The following is a 25,720-nucleotide window of genomic DNA, read 5'->3' as shown; positions in this document are numbered from 1 at the left end:
GGTGAGTGAGACTGGGGGAGCATGATGTGAAGTCGCAAAGAATCAATAAAGAATTACGTTATATATTAAAAAAAAAAAGTGGTTCCTGGGTAGGAGGAGTGTAAATTAGAGGTTGACTAGCATACGAAGAACCTGGTTAAATCCTGGCATCATCGAACTCCTACTACTAAAACAACCAACTTTAAAACTCATTTCCAAGAGAAACTCCTGTGACCGGCCCCATCTTATTCAGTGATGCAGCCTCTTTGCTGGAAGTTTCCTAGGAGCTGCAACTTCCCTTCCTTCCTTAGGCCTCTCTCACTGTAACTTGCTTCCAAGCTTGGTCCAAGCTGGCCTGATGAGGAGACTGGAGGGAGCCTATGCCAGCCGGTGGGACAGTATATCTTGACAGGGCACTGGCAACTCCAGCTTCTATCCAGTAGAAGAGACTGCTCTTACCAGATGCTCCACTCCTGCCATCAGTATTAAGGTAAAGGACTTTGGCAGGAAAATCAAGACAAGGCCAGGTGGAACCCACCATGGGTCCATCCTCTGCAGGGCATCCAGGTGAGGTGGGAATAAGGCACACACACTCCGACTTTGACACTGTTACATAAACAACTATATTTCACAGAAGCAAAAGGAACCAAGAAAACAAAGGTTGTTGGGCACAATGCAGGCAGGGGCAGCTTCTGGGAGGAAGCGACATGAACCTGAAGCCCAAGAATCAAAGTCAGGCATGAGAGCTGAGGATGGGGCATAGACACAACTCCTCCAGTCTACACCTTTCTGCTGTAGACTTAGGTGAACTAAGACAAGGAAGAAACTATTTTCTTACTCAGGTCCAAGACCTCAAATGCCCTAAGGGACCGGCCTGTGGCTTTATTTCACTCTGCTAACACATGTCTGTGACTAGATTACTAGGGAGTGAGATCTGAGGTATGAACCAAAGGTTGCCTCTGGGACATAAGAGACACAAGATACAACTTGTATAATCCGGATCATCAAGTGCAGTGATGGCTTGTGGAAGATGTGTTGATATGGGACAAACTATTAGATAGTATCCTACGAAGATCAGTAATGATGGATTTGTTCTTAAAACATCTTTCCTTCTTATAAAAAAATGACTAGTGTGTGAATGCCAGAGGACAGCTGTGTGCGGTCAGTTCTCCCCTTCTGTCTTTATGTGGATTCTGGAGATCAAACTCGGACTGTCAGATCTGTGAGGCAAATACCTTTACCCGCGAGTCTCACAGGCCTCACTGATAAGTGTGCATGTGTTGTTTGCATTTCATATGCAGAGAGGAGAAATATGTATCTAAGACTGACCTCAAACTTGCAGCCATATTCCTGCCTCAACCTTCCAAGGGTTGAGATTAGAGGCAGCTTGGATCTGTACTCTTTTTAGTTTAACTCACAGGGGTAATAAATTAGGAAACAGGTTGTTAACAACTGGCTTCAAGGGATTCAAGTTTGGAACCATAGGAGCAACAGTTGTTCTACCCACATTCTGGTCTCAGTTCAACCAACAGGACAGGGTTATTGCATATAAAAAATAATGAGAATCCCTTCTTTTCTCTCTCTCATTTACTTTTTTTTTTTTTTTTTTGGCTTTTCGAGATAGGGTTTCCCTGTTTAATAGTCCAAGCTGTCCTGGAACTGTTCTATCGATCAGTATGGCCTCGAACTAACAGAGAACTGCCTGTCTCTGCCTCCTGAGTACTGGGATTAAAGGCATGCGCCACCACAGCCTGGCTTCTTTCCTCTTCTATTACTTGAGTCTTCCCATCCGGATCTGTTACACCGCACTCATCAATGCAGGCACACTGAAATCAGTTGTGAAACACATTCCTTCCTTCCACTTCAGCTTTTACTTTGTGTTGATTACAGAATGATTTTACAAGCCCTACAAGGTAATACTCCTTAGTGCTAGTGAGTCAATCCCTCCTTAAAGAAGACAAAGCCAAAATGCCAAGAGCAAGGTCAAGCAATGCATAGGGAGGTGGAGGGAGAAGGGAAAAGGGAAGAATACAGAAGAGCCATAGATTGGTTCGCTTGTGTTCTTGTTTCCCCATTTCTCCCCAGAAAGGTTCAGTATTGAGCTGGCCAGAGCAGCCTAAAAGGAAATAATGGAAGCGAGGGACTAGGAACGAGAATTTTAAATATTCTCAGGGAAAGGAAGAAATGCAAACATGTTAAGCCTTGCCTTGAAAGAACTGCCCCTCTCTTACCTACTAAAGAATATAAAGAAGAATTCAGTAAGATAGATGAGGAACTGTTTTTTGGGAGGTTCAGAATAGATCCATGATCCTCAAAAAACCCTTACCATAAATACTTCTATGGACACAAGAAAACCAAAGACATTCAATTAGTTCTTGAGCTAAGTCAGTTCAACATATGAACTAGGCAGCAGACAGATAAAAGCTACAGACACACACATGCATGCCCATACACACGCATGCACGTCCACACACACACACACACACACACACACACACACACACACGTACACATGCGCACAACACTTGTGCATGCATAATCCACTAGCATCAACAACTGAAGATCAACACTAGAAAGCAGAGGTTGGCAAATCATGGCCTGTGAGCCAATCCAACACCTTGTCTAGAGAACAGAAAAAGAGTAAAAATGCAACTGAAAACAATTTTTGAAAGATCAATTAAACTGTTCTAGCTAGACTCATCTGTAAGAAAGGCATGGCAACACACTGGACAAGAGAGGAGACGGGCATGGTGGCTTCAATCCTAGCACTTGGGAAACTGAGACAGGAGGACTGCCAAGAGTTTGCGGCCACTCAGGGCTACAAGGGAAGTTCTAAGCCAGTCTAAAGTAGAGTAAGACACTGTCTCACCCTTTCCCCCAAAAGAGAGGGCAACACTATGGAACACTGCCTGTTTATAAAAGGCAACATGAGAGTGCAATTGCATGGCAATAATCTGAAATCTTAGATGAAGTGAAAAATTCCTTGAAAGGTTTATAACACCGTAAGAAGAAACAGCCTTGTAAGAGAATGGGAAAAACACAGGGGCCAAAGGGCAAATGTTCCACTAAGACACAAGAAAGAAACAGCATCAGTTCTCCAAAAATTCTTCTTCACCTCATCCCCAAAGCCAGCACTCTCCTATAACCAAACAAGATGAAACATTACAAGAGAGGATTCTTGAGGTCCCGCACTTACACAGATGTGGAGTATGCCTTCCCACAATTCAGTCAGGGGAGCCCATCACCACACGTAAAGAAAAATACAAAATGACCAAGTGTTTTGAATCTTTGAAACCAAGAAACAGACCCATCACATTCATCAGACTTAAAAAACGTTTCTCCCACTGGTGGTGGTGCACACCTTTAATCTCAGCACTTGGAAGGCAGATCTCTGAGTTCAAGGCCAGCCTGGTCTACAGATTGAGTTCAGAACAGCCAGAACTACAGAGAAACCTTGTCTTGAAAAAGCAAACAAAAGTTTTTTTGTTTTTACAATAGGTGCAGAAAAACTGACTGGAAAAAAAAACCCAGTATCTATTCATTGAAAAGTATTCAATGAACTATATAAAATATTTCTTAATAAAGAGGATCTGTCAGAAACCTACACTTCTCATAGTCTATAGTGAAAGAGAATGTTTTCTTCTAATACTGGGAACAAGGCAAATATGTCCACTCTTACTAGTTCCTATACATCCATTATACTGGGCACTCAAGGTAAACAACAAAACAAAAACAATATATGTTAAGCTGTTTTTACTTACAGATAGAAAATTCAGAGTAGCTTACAAAAATGTTTTAAGAGTAAACAATGAAAAAAAATCAATGTTCAAAAATTGCCCATATAATAGCAATGAGTATTTTTATCTTACTAGAAATACAAATTTTAAAAAATGTCATTCAAAATTGCTACTTTAATAGTCACATCTTAAAATTTTCTATTTTTTCTATTGTATTTTAAAAGTTTTATAATTTTACTCTTTATAAAAGACTTATGAAAACATTTTTATCAAAGGTGTAAGATAAGGTTCAAACTTAATTTTTTGGCTTAAAAAAATGACACCCTTTTCCTACTGAATCACCTCAATCAGTTATCACCATGATCTATTTCTAAACTTTCCAACTGAAAGACTTTTGTAATTCATAAGCATATTAAGATTTATTTATTCTGGGACCACGACTGGCATGATGTTGTCTACAAACCAACTCAGGGAGAGCCAACATTGCTAACACTCTTTTGACCTAACTCCTACTCATTTAGCTCTACTGTTACCAACTCAGGGAGAGTCGACATTGCTAACATTCTGTTGGCCTGACTCCTAGTCATAGTTCTACTGCTAACAGCCTTATAACTTTTAGTACACAGACCCTAATGAGATCAAAATCTAAGTACTTTATTTTTTCAAGCTCCTTCTAATGCTGTTGTGATGGAGGAAGGTCATTGGCTAATAAAGGAACTGCCCTGGCCCATTTTATTGGTTAGAGGATAGGTGGGAGGAGTAAACAGAACAGAACGCTGGGAGGAAGAGGAAGTGAGGTCAGAGACTCGACAGCTCTCTCAGGAGCAGACGCCTGAGAGAGACGCCATGCCCCGCTCCCGGGATGAAGCTCGGACCCAGGATGGACTAGGCTAGAATCTCCCCGGTAAGCGCACCTTGGGGTGCTACACACAGATGATTAGGAATGGGCTAAATTAATATGTGAGAATTAGCCTAGAAGAGAATGGGCCAAGCAGTGATTAAAAGAATACAGTTTGTGTGTTGTTATTTCGGAGCATAAGCTAGCCATGTGGGCGGCCGGGTGTGGGGGACGCAGCCCTGCCGCCCCATACTACTACAGGTTGGCGCCCAGACGTGTGGACAGCCGAAACCCACTTAAAAAACCTGAGAAGGCTTAATAAATAAGGGAGAGAGAGTTTAACACAGATTTTTGCTGTTTGTTGGTGTCGTGCTGTAGAGAGATTTCCTGATTCGGCAACAGTAGCAGAAAAACCACTGTGTCATTTTAAAGCGCAACTTCCTGGGGCTGTGCCACCATTGCAATCTCTGTCTGGCTCCTGCGGGAGACAGAGCTTTTGAATAGAGCATTTGGAGTAAAGTGCTACGATTTGTTTGATGGCAACTAGACTCGCTGTGTTCTCGGGTCTGCTCTGCTTGCCAGAGGCAAGCAAGCGCCTCATCTAAGAGAGGCTTCCTGACTCAGCTTTAGCTGCAAAAGCCTGCAGCTCATTAAGAGGTCCTGCCACGAAACACTTAAACGGTTAAAGCTGATTGCATGCTTTTCGGTTTTCAGCCATAGCAGGAAAAAAGCTGCGCCATTTAAAAATGCCGGCTTTCTGGGCTGTCCTGCCAGGACAAACTCTGACTCTTTTACGCAGGCGGTTTGTGCGGTTTGCAAGCACAGGCTGCTGAAGCTCGCTTGCTGGCTACAGCCAGTACCTCCGCCATGAGGCTGGAAAGCTAAGGAATGGACTGGATCTAGCTGGCAAAGCCACGCCTTTAGTCCTACTGATATTGCTTGGTAAATTAAAGACACATGTGGTCAGAAAAAAAGAGATATACAGTAAAGAGAGATTCAAAGACAGAAAATTTCTAAATGATTTACAGCGTGTTAAAAATATATGCAGACTAAAAGTCAAAATTCTTAAAGTAAAAAACAAAAAAAAAAGGGAAGAGAGTTGTTGTGTGTGGTAGCACATGCCTTTAATCCCAGTGCCTAGAAGGCAGAGACAAACAGATCTCTGTGAGTTCAAGGTGTAGTAGTGTACACCTTTAATCCCGAATGCCTGGGAGGCAGAGACAGGTGCATCTCTGAGAGTTCAAAGACAGCCTGGTCTACAGAGTTACTTCAGGTCAAAGATACAGAGAACCTGTCTCAAAAAGCAAAGAGTTAAAAGTAAAAATAAACAAAATAGAGGTTAAAACAAAGCTGTACAAAGATGGAAAATAGACAGAGAATTTTGATACGGTATGCTATTATGCTCTCTTTAAATTATTTAAATGCTGAGGAAGAAGCAACAGATGCTAAAAGATATTTATTTATAAATGCTGCTAAACTAATCCAACATAGATATTTTGATGCCTTGACTTTGAAATTTGGATCTAAGGACATGATGCTTTGGAAAGGAGTTTCTTATTTTGTTTTCACAGAGGATGAGATGCTGTTCATTTCTTCTATTCCGATTTGGTATGATGGACCACGTCCTCCTGAATGGTTCCTGTGCACGCCTTCAAAAAATTGCTTCGCTCAACTGTCAACTGAGATGAAACTAGCACACAGGTTATACCATGAAAGACCTAATTAACGACACCCCCATTCAGCAGGAAGCAGTTTGGAGAGAAAAAACTGCGCCCATGTTCCCAAATATGGTTTATAAACGTCCTTTTACATTTAAAGGGGGATATGATATAGATATGAATAATTTACATTAGTATAGATTTTGCTTTATTGATAGAGATTTAAGGTCAATTTTGTTATATGTATAAGTGTTTCTGATTTTGATTAAGGTATTGTGATTGTGTAGTTCATTTAAATATGTACTGTATAATTAAGAAATATAGGTTAATGGATAATCATCGATAATAGTAAAGCTTGTAGTCATGTTAGTTAGATTTTCTAGATATATAGAGATATATTTTAGATAGACATTCTTCATGTCTTTCAAAGATTACAGAATAGGACATTTAATGTTTTAATAACTGAGGACTTTTCATGACAATGAGACACTCTGCTCCTGGCAGCACCAATCTACTTCAAGAGGAAGATGGGCATCGAAGAGGCACGTTATGGAATTTGATAGCCATTTGGGCAAGAAACTGCTCTTGCCTGGACTATTGGCATAAACTGGACACAGAAAACCCGCAGAGAGAGGACTACTGAACTTGCCTAAGGTGAGATGATCTTTCAGGGTTCCTGATTCATGAAAGAGTCTGCGAGACATTCTGTAGGACACAACAGATAGTGACTGAACTGACTTTGAATTTTCCTGCTTTATGGAAATGTCTGCTGGATACCATGGGCCTGAAGGCTGAAGATGGATGCCCCAACGGTACAGAGGAACTTTGGGTGACTGTCCAGGCAGCAAGATGTCTCTGTCATTTCTAGAGTTTTAAAAGTTGCTTTTTTCTTGTTTGCTTAGGTAGTATTGTATCTTTCTGGAGTCTTTGATGGAGTTAAGAATAGTTAGTTACAGTTATAGTTTTCCTTAGTTATGATAAAGATTATTGTAACTTTTACTTGATAACTGTTTTTGTTATATGTAATTTTGCAATGTTAAAGTTAAAGCTTTTTTTTTTTAAACCGAAAAAGGGGAAATGATGGAGGAAGGTCATTGGCTAATAAAGGAACTGCCCTGGCCCATTTTATTGGTTAGAGGATAGGTGGGAGGAGTAAACAGAACAGAACGCTGGGAGGAAGAGAAAGTGAAGTCAGAGACTCGACAGCTCTCTCAGGAGCAGACGCCTGAGAGAGACGCCATGCCCCGCTCCCGGGATGAAGCTCGGACCCAGGATGGACTAGGCTAGAATCTCCCCGGTAAGCGCACCTTGGGGTGCTACACACAGATGATTAGGAATGGGCTAAATTAATATGTGAGAATTAGCCTAGAAGAGAATGGGCCAAGCAGTGATTAAAAGAATACAGTTTGTGTGTTGTTATTTCGGAGCATAAGCTAGCCATGTGGGCGGCCGGGTGTGGGGGACGCAGCCCTGCCGCCCCATACTACTACACTGTTGGGTTGTTTTTAAGCATTATTACTAACCATTCCCTGCTGATATATGAAAATAACTAATTTTTCTATACTGACACCTTGCTTAACTTCGGTCTAGATTTTTTGTTTTTTAATGAGCCTTCATGTCTGGAGCATGGTTCTGTTTCATCCTTTCCAATCTTGTGCCTTACTTATTTTGCTTGCCATACTGCAGTGCCCTGTGGACGAGGAGTGGTATGAACTGACAAACTTGTCTTCTTCCCAACCAAAGGGCAACAGCAGGTATACTGACATCTTGACTGTAGTGGTAGTGTGGTGGTTTAAAAGAAAATGGCCCCCATAGGGAGTGCACTATTAGAAGGTGTGGCTTTGCTGTGGTAGGTATAACCCTGTTGGAGGAAGTGTGTCACCGTGGGAGTGGGCTTTAAGATCTCCTATGCTCAAGCTATACCCAGAAACATACTTCCTATTATCTGCAGAACAAGATGTAGAACTCTCAGCTCCTTCTCCAGCACTGTCTGCCTGCACACCACCATGTCCCCCCATGATGATAATGGACTGAACCTCTAACTGTAAGCCACCCCAATAAACTGTTTTTCTTTGTAAGAGTTGCCATGATCATGGTGCTTCTTCACAGCAATAGAAACCCTAAAAAGACAGGTAGCTTCATGGATAAATGCACCTGTGAAAACATACAAATGGATGCAGCTAATGTACGCCCCTATAAAAATCACTTATTAGAGGCTTTTGAGAACTGAACTTCCACTAACAACTAGGCACCTGTGAGTGTCCATACCTATATCTGTGTCCTGTGAAAACACACTGTTGTTGATCTTTACTGACATCTAAATCTTGCCTGGCCTTTCTGCCTCGCTGCTTTTCAGATGATGGAATTCTACCAAGGTGAGCTGTCTTCACAGATAGAACACATTAGTGCACTTTCCAGGACCAGCTTCTTGAATAGTGTATTTCTTCATTCTTGTATCCCAGTGATGCTTAGATTATACCTTTACAGCGCTAAATTACTCCTTACTAAAGCTTATTTCTTAATTTCAATCACTTAAGACATCTGTCTTAAAATGACTTAGTCAACTCTTTTTGTTGTTGTTAAATCTAGGCCCAGCTCTCAAGTCCTAAGCTCTCTGATATCTAGGACTGTCCTAAGTCAGGGTCACAAAGGACAAGTCAACTCTCCATAACGATCTGAGGCAACTTTCTGCTTATCTTGCTCACTCACATACATAATATTATGTGTGTATGTGTGTGTTCATGTATACACACAGACACACCCATACACAGCTCAATGAATTCTAAATATGAACAGAGCCACGGAGCCAAACAACTGTGAGGAAAACAAACACCGGCAGTGCTTCAGATTCTGTGTCGCCATCTTGGCGGGGCACTTTTACTTTTGTGGTAAAACGCAACGTATACAACTTCCATGATAAATCCTAGGAAATGCAGAAAGTGACTTCCCGGTGATTCCCCGACAACGCAGCTGCTGAACTTTCACGCCTTCCCTCGGTATGTCCCATAGAAAATAGAGGTTCAAAATGCTAACCAAGAATAGAAGATGCCAAAGAGTAAAGAAACCAAAACTGCCTTCAGGATAAGGAATTATCTGACTGGAGTTGGAGGAATTTGAGTTTGGAGTTCAGGGTGTAGTGACAGAGAAGGCTTATCTCCAGTTCACTGTGGGGAAAGCATTAAATCAAGCATGAGGCTGTTCCCATAGGGACAGGGACAGCGCACATGGCATGTGACACAAAGGAGAAAGCTATAGACTCTGGTCATGTTTCCTTTTCCAGGGAAAGAGATCACCGGAAAAGCTGAAGGGGTGCCAGAGGACCCTTCCTCTTGTCTTCGACAGACATATTTCATAAGCCTGCAGATGTCCCTTTGTGCTTACAATCAGGGGCTCTCCACAGCACGTACCTGCTCTTTAACTTCAATGCTATGCTCCCCTTCCAGGATCAGGGTGACAGCTTGCATAATCTGCTTTCCATGCGTACTCATTATTTTATCTATATGCTGCAAAACAATGGGAAATCCATGATTACGTCTAGAAAACATAGGAAGAGACCACAGGAGGCCTCTTTTTCTTTCATTTTAGTTTTAGTTTATAGAGACATGGTCTCATGCAGCTAATCAAGAGCCTTAGTTCCTGATCCACCACCCAAGTTCTGGGACTACAGGCCATGTATCACTACACCTGCCTTACACAAAGTTTCTCAAAGTTACACGATGCACACCACTTCAAGCAGAACAACACAGCATATAGAACCAGATTCCAAAGACCAGGGTTTATTGTGTTTTGAAGTCATCTCTCTTCCTTTCCTATTCCCCTTCCTCCCTCTCTCTCTAAGTGTGTATTATGAAGAGAACAAAAACCACTAGGGACCAAGAAGTATAAAATGAATGGAAATCAGAGACATGGAAAATATGATCTGAGTCATTAATATGGCCTTAGGATACAAACGCGGTAAAGATGACTGAAAGAACAAGTACGGTCGAGAAAGGTCCATTGTGTTCTTTATCTAGTCAAAAACCACTGATGGTGATGGTCAGGGGACATCAGAGAACGCCCACAGGGAAGGCACTAGCAAGGCTCACCCTTATACTGTATCTTTCACGCTCCCATTTCTCTCTACAATGACATCAATATGTGTGAGGGGGGTAGGGTCTGTATGATGACACTCAGAGGATTTTTCAAAAGAGAAACAGAGACCTCAGGAGACAATGATTCGGGCAGATAAAATAAAGTGACAAGCCGAGGCAGGCACACATCTAGCACCAGGGAGGGAGGGAGACCCACCATGCAGGCAGTGCTGGTGGCAGTTTCCAGAGCACTGGTGCAAGTGACATCCCATATGTGAGCTTGCTTCTCTGGAATGAACAGCATTGTACTCGCGCACAGATGTGAGCAATGGAGAATCCTGGGGCATTACTTACAGGTCGAGTGGAGAGGAGATTTCTAAGAAGCCCCAATGTCTTCATCAGCACATTCAAATCGGAATCTGATAATAACCGGAAGAGCTGTTCAGTACTCAAGCTTCGTAAAATATCTGCTTTTATTTTTTGTTCAGCCTGAAATGCCATATTCTGAAAGGATTAAAGACATTACAAGAATCATGTCTATGGTCACTGTATCAAATTTTATTTTACTAGGACTTTGATCATTTCAAAGTACAGACAGAAGCTGTATTAGTCATACTGTTTTTCTGATTCCTTTTACTCACCTATAGAGATAACTAATATCCACTCTTAAGTCTACATCTGTAAGAGGGATATAACACTTACTGATGTGGGCATCTGAACAAAACAAACTCACTTATTACCTGTGAGAATATTTCTATGTATTTTATGCTAAGTGCTATGATGGCATGCCTTATTACACAAGAAACTCTCAGTAGGTAGGAGCTATGCCCTAACATACTAGCAACTCAGAAGGCCAGTGGCTACTTTGTTTCTGTTTCTTTTCTTGTTTGTTTGTTTGCTTTTGTTTTTTGAGGCAGGATTTCTCTATGTAGCTTTGGTGCCTGTCCTGGAACTCACTCTGTAGATCAAGCTGGCCTCAAACTCACAGAGACCTGCCTGCCTCTGCCTCCTGAGTGCTGGGATTAAAGGTGTGCGCCACCACAGCCTGGCTCTACTTCTTTTCTAATTCATATAATAGATCAGCCCAGTTTACTCCAAATTCTGTTTTAAAAAAAAATTGCAAAAATCTCTTATAAAGTAGTGGTTTATATGTAGTTACTGCCCCTAGTCAGGTGTTCATTTCAATTAAGTAACTAAGGCCTCTCAGAGAGCACGGTTATCAATGATACAGGGCAATGCAAGAGTCAAAAGTGCACTTGCTGCCGTCAGAGACCCAGGCCACGGTAATCCACAGCTTTCTGTTTTATGAACCGAGGTTACAGAGGCTGGTGATATGAGATTGATTAGAACAAGAAGGTTCTAGTTTCTCTGAACTGCAGAATGAGATGATTAATTTGTTGTTTAGCAACAAGCATGTGCATGTCAGGGAGCTCTCAACTCAAGTCCCACAGGCTATTTAGGTGAAAGATCTGGAGATAGTCATATCCATGTAGACATAAAGGTTTCTGAGTGAGCTTTTCTACTGGAAGGGCTCCTCAGACTGAAGGGTAAGGAAAAATAGAAACTAGGAACTGACATTGGGAGAATAGTCCTGAAAAGGAGGTCAGGTAGAAAAAGGATAATAGAAAGGTTAAAAAAAAAAAGTCTTGGGAATGTTTCAAGAAGAGCTACAAGTTGTACTAAGGAGAAAATCTACTAAGAAATAATTGGATTTGGTGTTTTATCAGACTATTATTTCTACCCCCAAGTTTAAGTCAATAACTCAGCAGATACACTGTGGAGCAAGGAGACGAGTATAGGCATGGACACCACTGGAACCTATTTCCAATGCTCATTAGTTTGGAAAGCAACCTCCACACATCCCAGTCCCACTTTCCCACTGGTAAGGTGGGTCATTCACAAGAGAACCTAAAACCTAGCACAGGACCAGCTCAGTAAGTAAAGACGCAGACTCATGACCTGAGCTGGAGTCTCTGGACTCACTAGCGGAAGGAGAGAACTGACCCCCAACCCCAAGTTGTCCTCTCACCTACAGCATGTATGCATGATGTAGGATTCCCCTCTGTATGCTGTGAATGTGTTTTATTACCATTGGTTAATAAAGAAGCTGCTTTGGCCTATGGCAGGGCAGAATATAGCTAGGCAGGAAAACTAAACTGAATGCATGGGGAAAGAAGGCGGGGTCTGAGAGACGCCACGTAGCTGCTGAAGGAGAAAGACTCCAGAACCTTACCAGTAAGCCACAGCCTTATGGTAATACACAGATGAATAGAAATGGATTAATTTAAGATCTAAGAGCTAGCGAGGAATATGCCTGAGCGGTTGGCCAAAGAGTGTCCTAATTAATATATTTTTTATGTCATTATTTGGGTTTGGGCAGCCGGGAAACAAAAGCAGAGTCTCTGGCTACATGTGCACACTCCCGTACTAAATAAGCATAATAAAATACTGTTTTTAAAATAGCAATTACAAATATAAAGCACCCATCTTTGGTCTGATACACAGCAATTAAATGTAAATATTCTAAGTATGCTTTTCAAAATCCATGTAGATTTATTCCTTTTCAAAATTTAATAGCTTACTTTAATAAATGAGAATAATGACTCCCATCTCATAATTTTAGAAGCTATTTTTATATTTACTAGAAATTGTTCAACTACTAAGTATTTATGCACCTGTGTGTTATTTTGGCAAGGTAACTATTCTACAAAACATGCTAACTACGTTGGTGATGCTTACATCAGGTCAATCCAGCTACTTTAGAATATCTATCTTTCAAAACGTACACCACAAACATGAAATTTTATATGTCAGTTCGAACAGCAATCATTCAATGCCTTGGTTTACTATCTGTAAAGAATAAAAACAATATCCCTATATGCACATAGGAAGTAAGCAGCTCCTGTGAGGAGTAGTGTATTCAGAAAAACACCGACTGCTTTTCCCAAATGAGGGACTGCTAGGTGACCAAATAAATCCTTGATAGCTGAACCTGAAAGATGAACACAGAATCTTTCAGGCTATAGGTCATTAGACAACTGGACTATGTTTTTAAAAAGTAAATTCTAGCTGAGCAGTGGTGGTACACACCTTTCTTTAATCCCAGCATTTGGGAAGCAGAGGCAGGCAGATCTTTATGAGTTCAAGGCCAGCGTGTTCTACAGAGTTCCAGGACAGGACAGCCAAAGCTACATAGATAAACCCTATCTCAAAAAAAAAAAAAAAAAAAAGAAAGAAAAAAAAAGAAAAAGAAAATTCCAGAACATATGCCATAGTCATAACTTTAATAATACCCCTAGTTTTCTTATAAATTGTGACATTAAAAGGAAACATACCATTAAAGCCCAAATCCCATTCACTCGTAGAGCAGGGTTTTCACTCTGTGTTAATCCACAAAGCAGCTCTACAGCTCCTGATTCCAAAATTGGCTGATTGGAAAAGGAGGAGCAAGAAAGAATGATAAATAAATAACAATGAGAAACAGAGTCCATATCAGATATGCAAACTACAGTGTCTGCTGTACCACTCATTGTACAATCTCTTCCTCAACTCACCAATTCGAAGTGGGGAATTAATGCACCACAAAAGATACCTTGAGCAAGACTCTCTCTCTATCTCCCCCACCCCCTCTCCCTCTCTCTCATATGCACGCATGCATGCATGCCCTTCACACACACATCCACTCACTCTTTTGGTTGCTGTTGCTAGAGACTGAATCCATTTTCCTTACATGTGTAACCATGCTCTACAATGCCCTAGACCAGAAAGACTATAACAGCAGAACTGTGAAAGGTTCACCTATCCTTTATTAAATTGATTCTTCTTTATTAAAAACAAAACCCCATGAACTCAAAAAACTTAAAAATTATAGAAAGGGAACCCTCCAAAACTCAGAGACATTGCATAAATAGGAAGTGGCAGAAAGAACACAAGAACCAAAGGACAGGGACATGTGCATCAAAAGGAGTCTTCTGGTCATGAAAGAACCATTACCAAACACACTGCAGCTGGAGACACCACCATAAGAGCTGCACTAGACTGGGCTGTCAATCAACACTGCATCAAGGTCATGAAGGGGTCTACAAGATTCTACCCCTTCCTGAGGGTCTACTGTCAGTTAATGTTGCTGGGGAAGAAGTCAAGCTGCCCAGCTCTAATAAGTTACTTCCATCCATGGTCATGAAAGCAATCCTAATCAAACACAGTGGGTCACACACAAAAGTAGGTGAAGAAGAGAGTGAAGATAAGAAGGGTTTCAGTAGGAGAGGGAGGAGGTGAGAGACCAGAAGAACAGTGAAAACCACTGAAATTCATTGTAGATGCAGAAAACTGTCAAGAACAGAAATAGGAAAAAACCTATATTTGTTCTTCCCCAAACAATGACCACTTAATATTACTTTCTGATGCAAGGAATTATTTTTTTGAAATGACTTACGATCCTGATTTTCAAAGACAACTTGTTTTTCAATTTATTCTTTAGTAAATATTGTTTGATAATAGTCTTATTTATAGATTTATAGTTATTTCTGTACTTGCAATTTCAACATAGAATGATTATATACTATGATATCTTTTAGTTATTTATAGACAAGATGGCCTCAAATTCTTGGGCTCTTGAAATCAATTCTCTTGCTTCAGCCTCCCCAAGCAACCGAGAGGACAGGTGAATGCCACTGTGCGGCTTTGGGCTTTGTAACATCAATGAAGCAAGTGGAGCATGATAGGTAGGATGAACAAAGTAATGGAAATCATTCCAGTACTGAAAAACCAGTGACTTGTCTCCTTCTCTACCCAAATCAAACTATTTAGAAGCAGTTCTTCAACCCAATCCACAAGTTTCAACACCAACTTTATATTTAATAAAAAAGAAAACTTGGGTGGTGGTGACACACACCTTTAATCCCAGTACTCAGGATGCAGAGGCGGGCAGATCTCTGTGTATTTGAGGCCCTGGTCTACAAAGTGAGTTCCAGGACAGCCAGAGCTACACAGAGAAACTCTGTTTTCAAAAAGCCAAAATAAATAAATAAAAAGCAAAAAAGAAAATAACAGCAATTGACTAAACTTTAGCCAGATTAAGAGAAAGTCAATACTAACCTCTTTACTTGGAGAAAATTCAAGAAGAAGGTTACATAACATGGAAGATGCTACTACTAGGATTTCATCAGGTGCATTTTGTAAAACCTATAGAATAAAAAGGACGATGTCATTAATTCTGAAATGCTGAAGGTGAGGTCATAGATGACTAAGTAAAAGTCTTTCAATTTGATTGTTCATACTGGAGAGTATGTGTAGGAAAATACTGCGCTTCAGAAGCTGACCTTTACTGTCTAGCATATAGATTTTCAGCAATAAAATAGGACTAGGGGTATGGCTTAGTTGGTAGAGTGCTTGTCTAGTATGTATGAGACCATGGGTTTGATCCTAGAACAAAAAATTATATACATACATATATACATATGAATTTTACCCAAACAGAAAAAATTAAAACACAAAATTTTTTTATTAAAATTAAATGACTATTCTCTTGTGTTTTGTTAGTCAAGAGATTAAAGTATATGGAAAGGCAAATAAGAAAAATTATTAGATACATAAGCAGCTTCTCAACTATGAAAAATCAAAGTGAGTATGAGTACCTGTATCTAATATTATATCTGAAATGTGTTAACTAAGTCCTGAGTTGAGAGTTGAACCCACATATAGCCATGAGTATAAACCCTTCTAAGCTGCTCATCAAACATTTGCCCTTGGAGAAATAGACAGAAATCACCTTGCTCTATCCTTGATGTATATAACAGAGAGATTTTGAGCTGAGCACCCAGAGACAAACAAGGGCTCCAGACACAAAGTAGTTAGTTTGGGAAACAGAAAATAGTTAAAAAGTCTTGAATTGGTAATAAATTATGATTTAGCTATACTTAAAAGCTATAATTAAAAACAAATGGACAAACCAGAAAACAAAAACAAAACCCTGAAAAGAAAGACTAGGAATTATAAAAGAAAACATGAACTGAGGAGGGCCTTCAAAAATCTAAGAATGTCAAATTGGCTCCATTGGTTTTCGATAAGAGACTGTGAGTCTGAAACAGACTTCTGTTGACCTGAACCAGTCCACCCCTGAGGCAGCACCTTACCAGTGTGGAAAGGCATTAAGGTTATAGAGTAGGCAAATAACCTTTCTGAGGTTGGGGGCTCTAAGTGAGTTTCAGGAAACAAAACTACAGCAGGAAATGAGTCATGTTCAGACGGGCTCCATATGTCCAATGGGGAAATCAGGTGAAAGAAAAGCAGAGAACAGTGTCAATGGATGGGAATGTGCAGGGTCACACGCTGAGAAGGAAGGCCCTCAGCAAGGGAGAAATTGAAGGAATATTTTGTCCTGATAAGCCTCATAAGGCTGGATCACGACATCCTTCTAGAAACCTAAACACAAATCACATACTCAATACTGTTATGCCTTCCACTGAATAGTTCGAGGGTTCATTCGGTTTCTTTTCCTTCTTTCTCTTTTCTTTTTCTTTCTTTTTGGTTTTCTGAGACAAGTATGTAGTCCTGGCTGTCCTGTAACTCACTCTGTAGACCAGGCCAGGCTTGAACTCAGAGATCCACCTGCCTCTGCCTCCAGAGTGCTGGAATTAAAGCTGTGCACCACCACTGCCTAGCTCATATTGTTTCTTAAACAATGACTATCATCTCATTTCAAGACCTCAAAGAATAAATCATATACTCTGCCATAAAATCAACTTTCCCGTAAGAATCCCTCCGCATGCTAATTCCCAAGGCCTTCAGTACTAGTCCGATTCCACCTTTAAAAGCAAACAATACCCCACACAAAAACAAGGTCTCACTACACAGTCCAACTGGCTTCACCTCATGATCTTCCTGCCTCTACTCTTCAGTTACTAAGCTATCAGACATGCCTCCCCTAGCTCCCACCCTACACTCCATCCTTCTATGACAGTCATGAAGGCACCCTTGCTATTTCCTACACCTTTCATAACAGTTCTACTAATGGAAAGAAATCCTGTTCTTCTCTTAAAGTCTAATCAACAACTGTCCTGCTTGATGTTTCTCTTATTTCTGCCACACTGACATGCCTATTCTAAACTGAAGCAAGTGTGAGATCACTATTGCAAGGCCAATGGACCTGGAGTAAGTACTCAAAAAGAAACAACAACAACTAAATCAAAATAAATTTTAAAATTCTACTGAGTAAATGAAATGCATAGTCACTTAAGACATCAAAAAAAAAAAAAAAAACAAACCTCAAAACCAAGCTGACTGAGGCTCCATATGGGGGTTCACATTAGCGGCAGCTAACTGCAAGCACCCTTTCAGTTTTAATTCAGATTTATTTGCCTTCAGTTCTTTCCTGCTGGCATGGGAGAGCCCCAAAGCAAAATTAATGTCCCAATCTTATTGTATATCTATAACCAGCCTATTATTTTCTTTTTTATAACCTAAAGGCTACTCAGAAAATTCCAGATTTAAATTTAAAGAGTAATAATAAACACAGAAGCACAAATGAGTACTGAGAGCTCAAACTAATAAAGAAACCTGGGCTGGGACTTCCCTCTCACACATGAAACGCACTCTCTAAGTCTGTAGCTGCTCGGAACATCTGACTTGAGACGAACATCAACATATTCTACCCAAGAATCAGATGCAGTCCTAGACCTGGGTGCTGCTGGCCAGCTTGGCCCACAGGCTCGGTGCCAACTGCTGTGGCTTTCTCACCTTCATTAGAGGTTTCCACACCGCATGATCCTGGAAACTGGTTCGAAGCTGCTGTACAGATCTGGATAAACTGTGCAAGCATCTACAAAGAATGGTCAAAATTAGCTTCCCAAGAAGCTACAGCTCACATTTCAAATCAGTCGCTCGGCTTTTCACTAGTATAAATGTACAGTTAAACATGGCTATCGATACTAAGTCAGCTACAGCAAGACACCTCTCAGGCATTGCAGGTTCAGTTAGGTCACACCGCACACTGCATGGCTTCACCTGAGCAGATGTTCCAGGAACATCTGCATCCTGCACTTAGTGAAGGACCGGAAATGAAACGGGCTAAACACACAGCAAGGGATTTTTATTCAGACCATGTAAAGCTCATACCTGACAGCAGCTAACCGCACCTTGACACTAGACTCAGACAAGCCAGTCACAATCCGGTCCATCATATTTTCAGTCTCAATGATCTGGAGAAAAAGGTTAATGCTGCATAAATAACAACATGAAGGTGACAAACTTCACTGCTTGTAATGTGAGTATGTTAATGTCCATTAAGAATTTAATGTTTTCAGCAAAAGAATTTACCTCTCAACAGTCACCTTGCAGAAGGGCAGACAGCTCACTAGAAAGACGAGGTAAGCACTCACTAAGGACAAGTCAGGGTATATGACAGGCACACTATGTCTCCTAAACAAAATCTAAATGGCCTAAGTACTACAGAGGTGTGCATGAACAGTCTGGGGTGAGGGGATATAAGTAAACTATGAGGCAGTTCCCTGTAAGAATGATAAAGAATCATAGTTCAGTGTCCTCATCAAGTGAACGAAATCTACAGATTCTGACACAGCCATTCTGCGGCTCCACTTTACCAAACAAATTTAAATTAAGTGAAATATTTACAAGTAACCCTTGCTATCCTTCACCACCAGACCCTAATACTTGACACCAACAATCACTAAGCTTTGCTTCTTATGGGTTAATCCTTCACCACCAGACCCTGATACTTGACACCAACAATCACTAAGCTTTGCTTCTTATGGGTTAAAGTAAGATACCCTGAAATCCATCTTCATTAAGCCATGTACTGATAAAAGAACAATGTGCAGAGGAATTACGTTAAACTTGCATGGGCCTACAGAAAAATAGATTTTTCTTATTATTAAGTGTTAGTACAATCACAAAAATATTAACATCATCAATGGATATTTGTTGAGTTCATATATGTGACAGTCATCCTGCTAAGGTTATCTGACTCTTCCATTATCTCTTCTGCTAGTGTTATTATGAACTGACATACTAGGAAGTTGAGGATTCTAAATAACACAAGAGTTACCTGACTGCAAAGTCCATGTACTTAGCAACACCTATAATACTGCTCCGCTAAATAGCTCTAAACATGAACGACCCATCATCGGGAGGAGTTGGTACTCTCACCTGAAACACCTAGCACAGGCCAAAACACTGAGGGAGCTGTTGATAGCACTTATATCTGGGACACACCAGTTAAATCAGGTTATTGCCAAGAGAGAACCTGTCTTTTTAAAAGATGAGTCCAGTGTGCAACTGAAGCTGAAGCTTTAAGACCACCAACTTAGAGTGGCATGGGATTCAGAAGCTGGACTGCAGAGCAGGAGAGAAGTCTCAGCATGTTCAGAGCCATGCAGCAGAAATCATTTTCAATTACCGGTGACCAGTGACCAGACCTCTGCTATCAAGAGCAGAGAACCTGGAGCCAGAGGACAACTCAGTAGTTAAAAGCACTGCTCTTTCATAGGACCTAGCTTTGATTCCCAACACCCACATGGCAGCTCACAACTGTCTGTAACTCCAGTCAAGGAAATTCTATGCTCTCTTCTGGCTTCCACAGGCACTACACACAGGTGGTACAGACAGACAGACAGGCAAAACACACACACATTAAGAGGAGGGGTGGAAGGAAACTTTGGGCCAGTGAGAAGGCTTAGTGGCTAACAGTACATGCCACTGAGTTGACAACTTGAGATCAAGCACCTGAAGCCACAGGGTGGAAAGAGAGAAATAGCTTCTGTTAGCTGTCCCCTCACAAACATACATGTAACACACATGCACACATATAGAAACATAACACACACATATATGCACCTGGAGCGAGAGAGAGAGAGAGAGAGAGAGAGAGAGAGAGAGAGAGAGAGAGAAAGAGAGAGAACAAGGAACCACACTTTAGCCATAGGTCAGGAAAGGAATTTTTCATAGTGTTTTTCAGTGCCTAAACAGCCCAAGAATATGTACCATACAGTACAAGAATATGTACGTTCCTTATGCCAGAGCAACCCTCATCACACTCTTAGTTTTTGAGCATCCATGCTTTGCCCGTTATCACTTCTAGCCTCCCATATACCTTCTTTCTCAGGCTAGCTACCCTATTTTAACTTTCCTATAATTTTTCCCAATGTGGATGCCCGCCCACTTCTCAGCTGACACAATCTCCTGTCAAGACTTTCACTACAGGTTCCCCCAGCCCTGTACTCACCTGCAAGAGATCCTCATGTTCCTTGTGGTACCCATCTCCCACTTCAAATTCTTCCTAGCTCCACCATACCTAGTTCCTCTGCACTCACTTTATACTTCTACTTTATAAGGACCTTCCTTTTTCTCTGGGACATCAGTTAACAGTTCACTTTTTTCCTTTTTGGGGTGGAGTCTGTCTAATGTTGCCCTAGTTGAGTCTCTAACTCAAAAACAGGTGCCCAGTGATCCTGCCACCCCAGAACCCTGAGTGATGGGGACCACAAGCTTAAGCCATTTCTTATTGGAACTGCTCCATTCTGTCCCTCCTCTCTTTACCTTGCTATGCTGAATATATATTGAAGCTCAAAGCCCTTCTATCATGACCCCTAGACTACTTTTCCCTCTTTAAGTGTCTTCATCAGAGGCTGTGTATGGATAGGAGAATGAGATACAGGATTACTTTCTAAAAACCAAAAAACATTATCAGCACTCACTTCATGTGCTTAGCAAACCTAGGCTTGGGCAAGACATGAAAAAGACTTATGGATAATATTTACTGGCCAAATTTAGCTGAAGAAGTAAATCTACCAAGTGACAGGATAGTGCAGCAATCATATAAACATCTAATAAAGACTATCTCAATATAGCAACAAGTCATAAATACCTGAATTCAGCCGGTAAAGGTGTTTGCCACCAAGCCTGGCACCCTGAGTTTGATTCCTGGCAGGCACATGCTGGAAAGAACTGACTCCAACAGACTATCTTCTGACCTCCAAGCACACATCATGGCACCCATGTACACAAATAATATTTGTGTACACACTTCCGAAAAAATACATGGAAAATAACCAAATGTTTGAAAGTGCTTGGCCTCATAAAAGAGCCTAATTCTACATAAGAAATGGACAAGAGAATTCTATGAGCTTAGTCTGGCCCCATGTCAAGGTTATGACCTCCTTTCCAAAGTTACTAAGGAAAAGAATCAAACAGCCCAGGGGGACGGAGCAGGGTGTTGACCGTAATAAAATGACTAGAAAGTCAACCTATTGGGAAAATGTAAAACACAATGTTATGGAGTGATCTGCTATATAATCTTAGGCAATCCCCACTGCTGCTCTAGTGAATCCAGATAGTTCATGTAAAAGAACATGACCTAATAAAGTTCCACAGCCTGAGCACTGAAGCCGTGTTTCCAGGGGTAACAGGCGGGAGGAGGGGTGTCATAGTGAAAATATTATGAAAATGAAGATAAAAATGTGATACAAGGCTTCAAGAAAAGGTTTAGAAATACTGACAACAAATTTTTAGGTCAATAGGGAAGGGCTTAGAGGTGACTACCGCCAAGGTCCACTGACTCATGATAGTCTAATGGAGTGCCACACTGATTTATAGACCTGGGGTTGGAAAGGCAAGAGCGATAAACCATGTTCTCTATGATACCTCTTAATGACCCCCGTTCCATGCTCCAAAGCTTTGAAAGAGACCAAGTCATAGCACCCAGAATGGAATCTTGGGTTCTCTGAGGATGTAAAAGTAATGACAAGTGGAAATTATTCTGACTGACCCACAGGTCTTGTTGGAAATTCTGTAAAAGATACTGTCCTCTGTTACAGACACTGCATTCCACCAGAAGGGGTACTAGTAATGGGCTATCTCTCTAGCAGAGGAAGTCATTCTTTTTCTTCTAGGAACTGGAACTGTAAATGTAACTAAAGAATTAAATCCCTGCATCTAAAACTGATGAAAATTTAGATCGCTGGACTAAGTGTTACACTGGTATCTGTAGTCAACACCTACATGCTGTTGCATTTGTATATTATTGCAATTCTTCTAGGAATGGGCATGGGTCTAGTAGAACAGGATGGGAAATCCCTGTTACCAGAACAAAAGACTTGGGGCATAAGGAAGAAAGGGTGAAAGTACAGAACCCATGTAACACCAAGATGGTTCACTGTACAATGTCAACAACCCAAAGACGTTCTTTAAATACAAGAACTTTCAGTCTATCAAAAATAAAAAAATCTCCAGGTGAGCCATAATCCAGGTAAGATCAGGACATAAGCCATCTTTTCCTGAGAGTTTATGAAGATCTAGAAGGATCATTCATACATGTATTATTAAACAAACAAATCAAGGCAAAACATTTGAATTCAATTATTCTTCCTCGGTAAGTCTCAGGATGAAACATTCTTCAAGTGCCAGAAAAATTTTAAGTTTGAACTTTAAACTTTTCTTAAAACAGGTCAAGCAAACTGTACAAAAATTAAACTTCATATCTCTGAGGTTTTAGTGGTATTAGTGAACTTTGCAAGCAACTTAAAATTGGTGGGTTTGGGGCCAAAGGGGTAGATGGCCAAGTAGACATTATCTTAACATCAATCCAGGTATTTTACAGTTTAATTCCAAACAAGCTTGTGAGAAAGGTTCCCAGAAGTTCTATGAAGTATAGTGACAGAGTTCTAAAGAAGACAAAGCTGACCACAGTAGTAAAGAGCTAGAGTCAAACTCTGAAAATCAAAAGACGCAGCCTCTCAGATCTACAAAGGCAGGTGACTGCATCTGGGAAGTCTAATGACAGCAGAAGAAAGAAGCCAGTCAGGCAGCCAGTAGCTGAGGGACATCAGGACCTGCTCCAGAGGACAGAGCTAATGGGCGTGGACTGCACAGCTTCAGTCTATTAAGTGTTGTCATAGACAACAATGGACACTGACCTGAGTGCTATACACACACACACACACACACACACACACACACACACACACACCTTTAACCTCTATTCTTTGAGAAATTTGGGTTATCTCTCTCCGCTCAACTTTTCCTTACCCCCAGAAAACAAAAAGTAGCACAAACATTATGATGTCAGAAGTGTCCCGTTGTATTAAAAAAAAAAACCCACATCTATGAAAAGTATCAATGCATTAATTCAAATTTTAAGTTCAATCATTAGCTTACATCAGCACAGAAGCAAGGCAGCCACCAAAGTACACTTTAGTTTAACAAATAAATAGAACCACTATACATCGCCATTTCAATAGCAATAAACATTCCTCCACCTCCTTCTGTTTACTATCCCAGGGATGGTGAACTGTGCACTGTCCCAGGAATTATACAACATATAAGAAATTTATTCTATATATGCATAGCCATACACCTCACAGTCTTATTAAGGTTCAAATAGACACAATTTACAGAGCAAATACAAGTCTAACACCTGTATAGTCCAGGTACTGCCTTTATGTAGCTTACATTCTAGTGAAGAAAATTACAGCTTGACAAAGTAGTGACTATTAAAGATCAAAGGATCTCACATGTTACCTTGAGCTTAAATCTATTCCATAAGGAAGCTGTCCATAAAATAAAATTCTGAAATAGTACCTCTAGCTGGGGATGTAATTCAGTGGTTGAGTGGCTGGCCTAGCATGTACATGCTGGGTTTGATCCCAGCACCTCAAAAGAATAAAAATAAACAAATTATTTAAAAGGAAAACACCATAAATTGAAATAGTATCTGAATATCTTCTCTCTAGAATTAGCTTCCAAGATAATCACATTTAGATGGTACCCTTGGAAAACACTTAAATCAAAGCAAAAGAAACAAGCATGAAGATTTCTCACTCTATAGGCCCAATCTTCTGAAACTCATTTTCACATGTAGAAGTAGAAAATTGGGAAAGCTTTCCAACAAAAGTTCTTCATAAGAGAACCTTTGTAAACCCCTTAGAAACAGTTCATCCTAATTACAATCATATTGTGGTCTTTGCTATGAAACCTTCAATATACGATCCTCCTGCCTCCCAAGCATTGACTAGCTTGTACCACCATGTCCTTCTACAGGCATTCTTATTCTGTGTGTATTAATTAATCACAGCAAAACTGGTATTCAGTGTGAACAAGACTTTCCGTACACACATGAAATCCCGGGAAGAATGCCTATTGCAATTTGTTCTCGTCTGTTTTAAACTTACAAGGTATAAACTAATCTTTGCTTCATTCCTGGCTACATAGCGATATATCATGAATGACAAACACACAAATGAATAAACTGTATCTCATTGTATCTCATTATCTACCTAGTACCAAACAGAAAATTGTCATGCGTCTCCACCTGCTGCCGTGCCATCTGCTAGCATACCCTCTGCAGTTCTATACCAAGCTCCCCATTTTGGACAAATCGCACATTCTTCTTACCCTTTACATCATCCTTTGGCTCTACTAAATGAGCAGAGGTGTTGGCTTTAGAGAGACTGGGACAATCTCAGACTCTAGATTTATTTACTAGCTGCCACCTTTAGCAAACTGTTTGCTTCTAGATAGTGGAACAGCTATCTCACAGGATGGTGTGAGGCTTAAGGGAGAGAGAGAACATATCCGTTTACCAGTGCCCGTTACATAGTGAGTTCTCAATGGCTGTTCTAGTCACATGGAATTCAGCTTCAAAGTACAGTAGAGTTGGATTATTTCAACTGTATGATTTCTGACCCTCCAACATGCTTGATATCCGCTTACTTTTCTCTTAGATATAGCATCTTACTCAAGCAATGTTTCTAAGTAATCCACAGAATACAGTAAAACAATTTATATAATAAGTAACAGCCATATTTTTTTCCTCTCTTTTGTCCAACGTCCCCAATTGCCATCATCATTCAAATAAGAGAACTGATTTGCAGGGAATCTCTAGTGACAATGTCGCACTGTTGGTGCTTAATAATGGCTTTTCAGGAAGGCAGACAATATGCTCTTACTCTCCTGGTTTTGTGGATCCCATTTTTTTTTTTCATTTCCTTTTATAGACCAAAGACAAACTGTAAGCAAAGTTTTCCACCAAATCGGTTTACAGTGGTTTTTTGTTTGTTGGCTTTTGTGCAGTGTCAGCACAGAGTGATAAGCTCTTTGTGCTAAGTCAGACAGGAAGTAAGTCCTTTAACCACAGGGGCTCGCACTTCTGCTTCAGCTACTCAACAGGCCCTGGGAGTTCAAGACAAGTGAGCGTGGCTACATTCGGACAGAGCCTCAAGGGCACAGGTCTGAGCTCAATTTTCTCTTCCCGTGTTTTTGTTCTGAGAGCCTTCCTTCAATCACTTAAAAACATAAAGTCATCCTTACGGGCAAGAGCTGCACAGGTAACAAGTATGTGTCCTGTAGACTCTCATGCTGGCATTTTCATTATGGAGAAGAGTGTAACAACAGTTCTGATTTTTGGCAAACTCAATTTTTTCAAGC

General features: G+C 40.6%; 1 protein-coding gene across 3 annotated transcripts in view; it reads right to left on the bottom strand.

The window, feature by feature from the left end:
• Armc8 (armadillo repeat containing 8) overlaps window positions 1-25,720 on the bottom strand; it is a 94,084-nt gene that overhangs the window by 12,876 nt on the left and 55,488 nt on the right. For 2 of the 3 annotated variants that reach the window (XM_041676892.1, XM_041676894.1), the window contains 6 exons: window positions 18,398-18,480; window positions 18,020-18,101; window positions 15,380-15,466; window positions 13,618-13,710; window positions 10,637-10,786; window positions 9,620-9,715 (listed from right to left, as the gene is read on the bottom strand). In XM_041676892.1, coding sequence (XP_041532826.1) covers window positions 9,620-9,715; window positions 10,637-10,786; window positions 13,618-13,710; window positions 15,380-15,466; window positions 18,020-18,101; window positions 18,398-18,480 — 591 coding nt within the window. The remainder of the gene's footprint in view (window positions 1-9,619; window positions 9,716-10,636; window positions 10,787-13,617; window positions 13,711-15,379; window positions 15,467-18,019; window positions 18,102-18,397; window positions 18,481-25,720) is intronic. The other variant, XM_041676893.1, reaches the window with a different exon arrangement.

The sequence above is a fragment of the Microtus oregoni genome, unplaced genomic scaffold (assembly GCF_018167655.1).
Source record: "Microtus oregoni isolate MIOR12 unplaced genomic scaffold, Mior012 000028F_ref0000031, whole genome shotgun sequence".
Taxonomy (NCBI): domain Eukaryota; kingdom Metazoa; phylum Chordata; class Mammalia; order Rodentia; family Cricetidae; genus Microtus; species Microtus oregoni.
The sequence above is the reverse complement of the archived record's forward strand: the minus strand, read 5'-3'. Positions and strand labels throughout refer to the sequence as shown.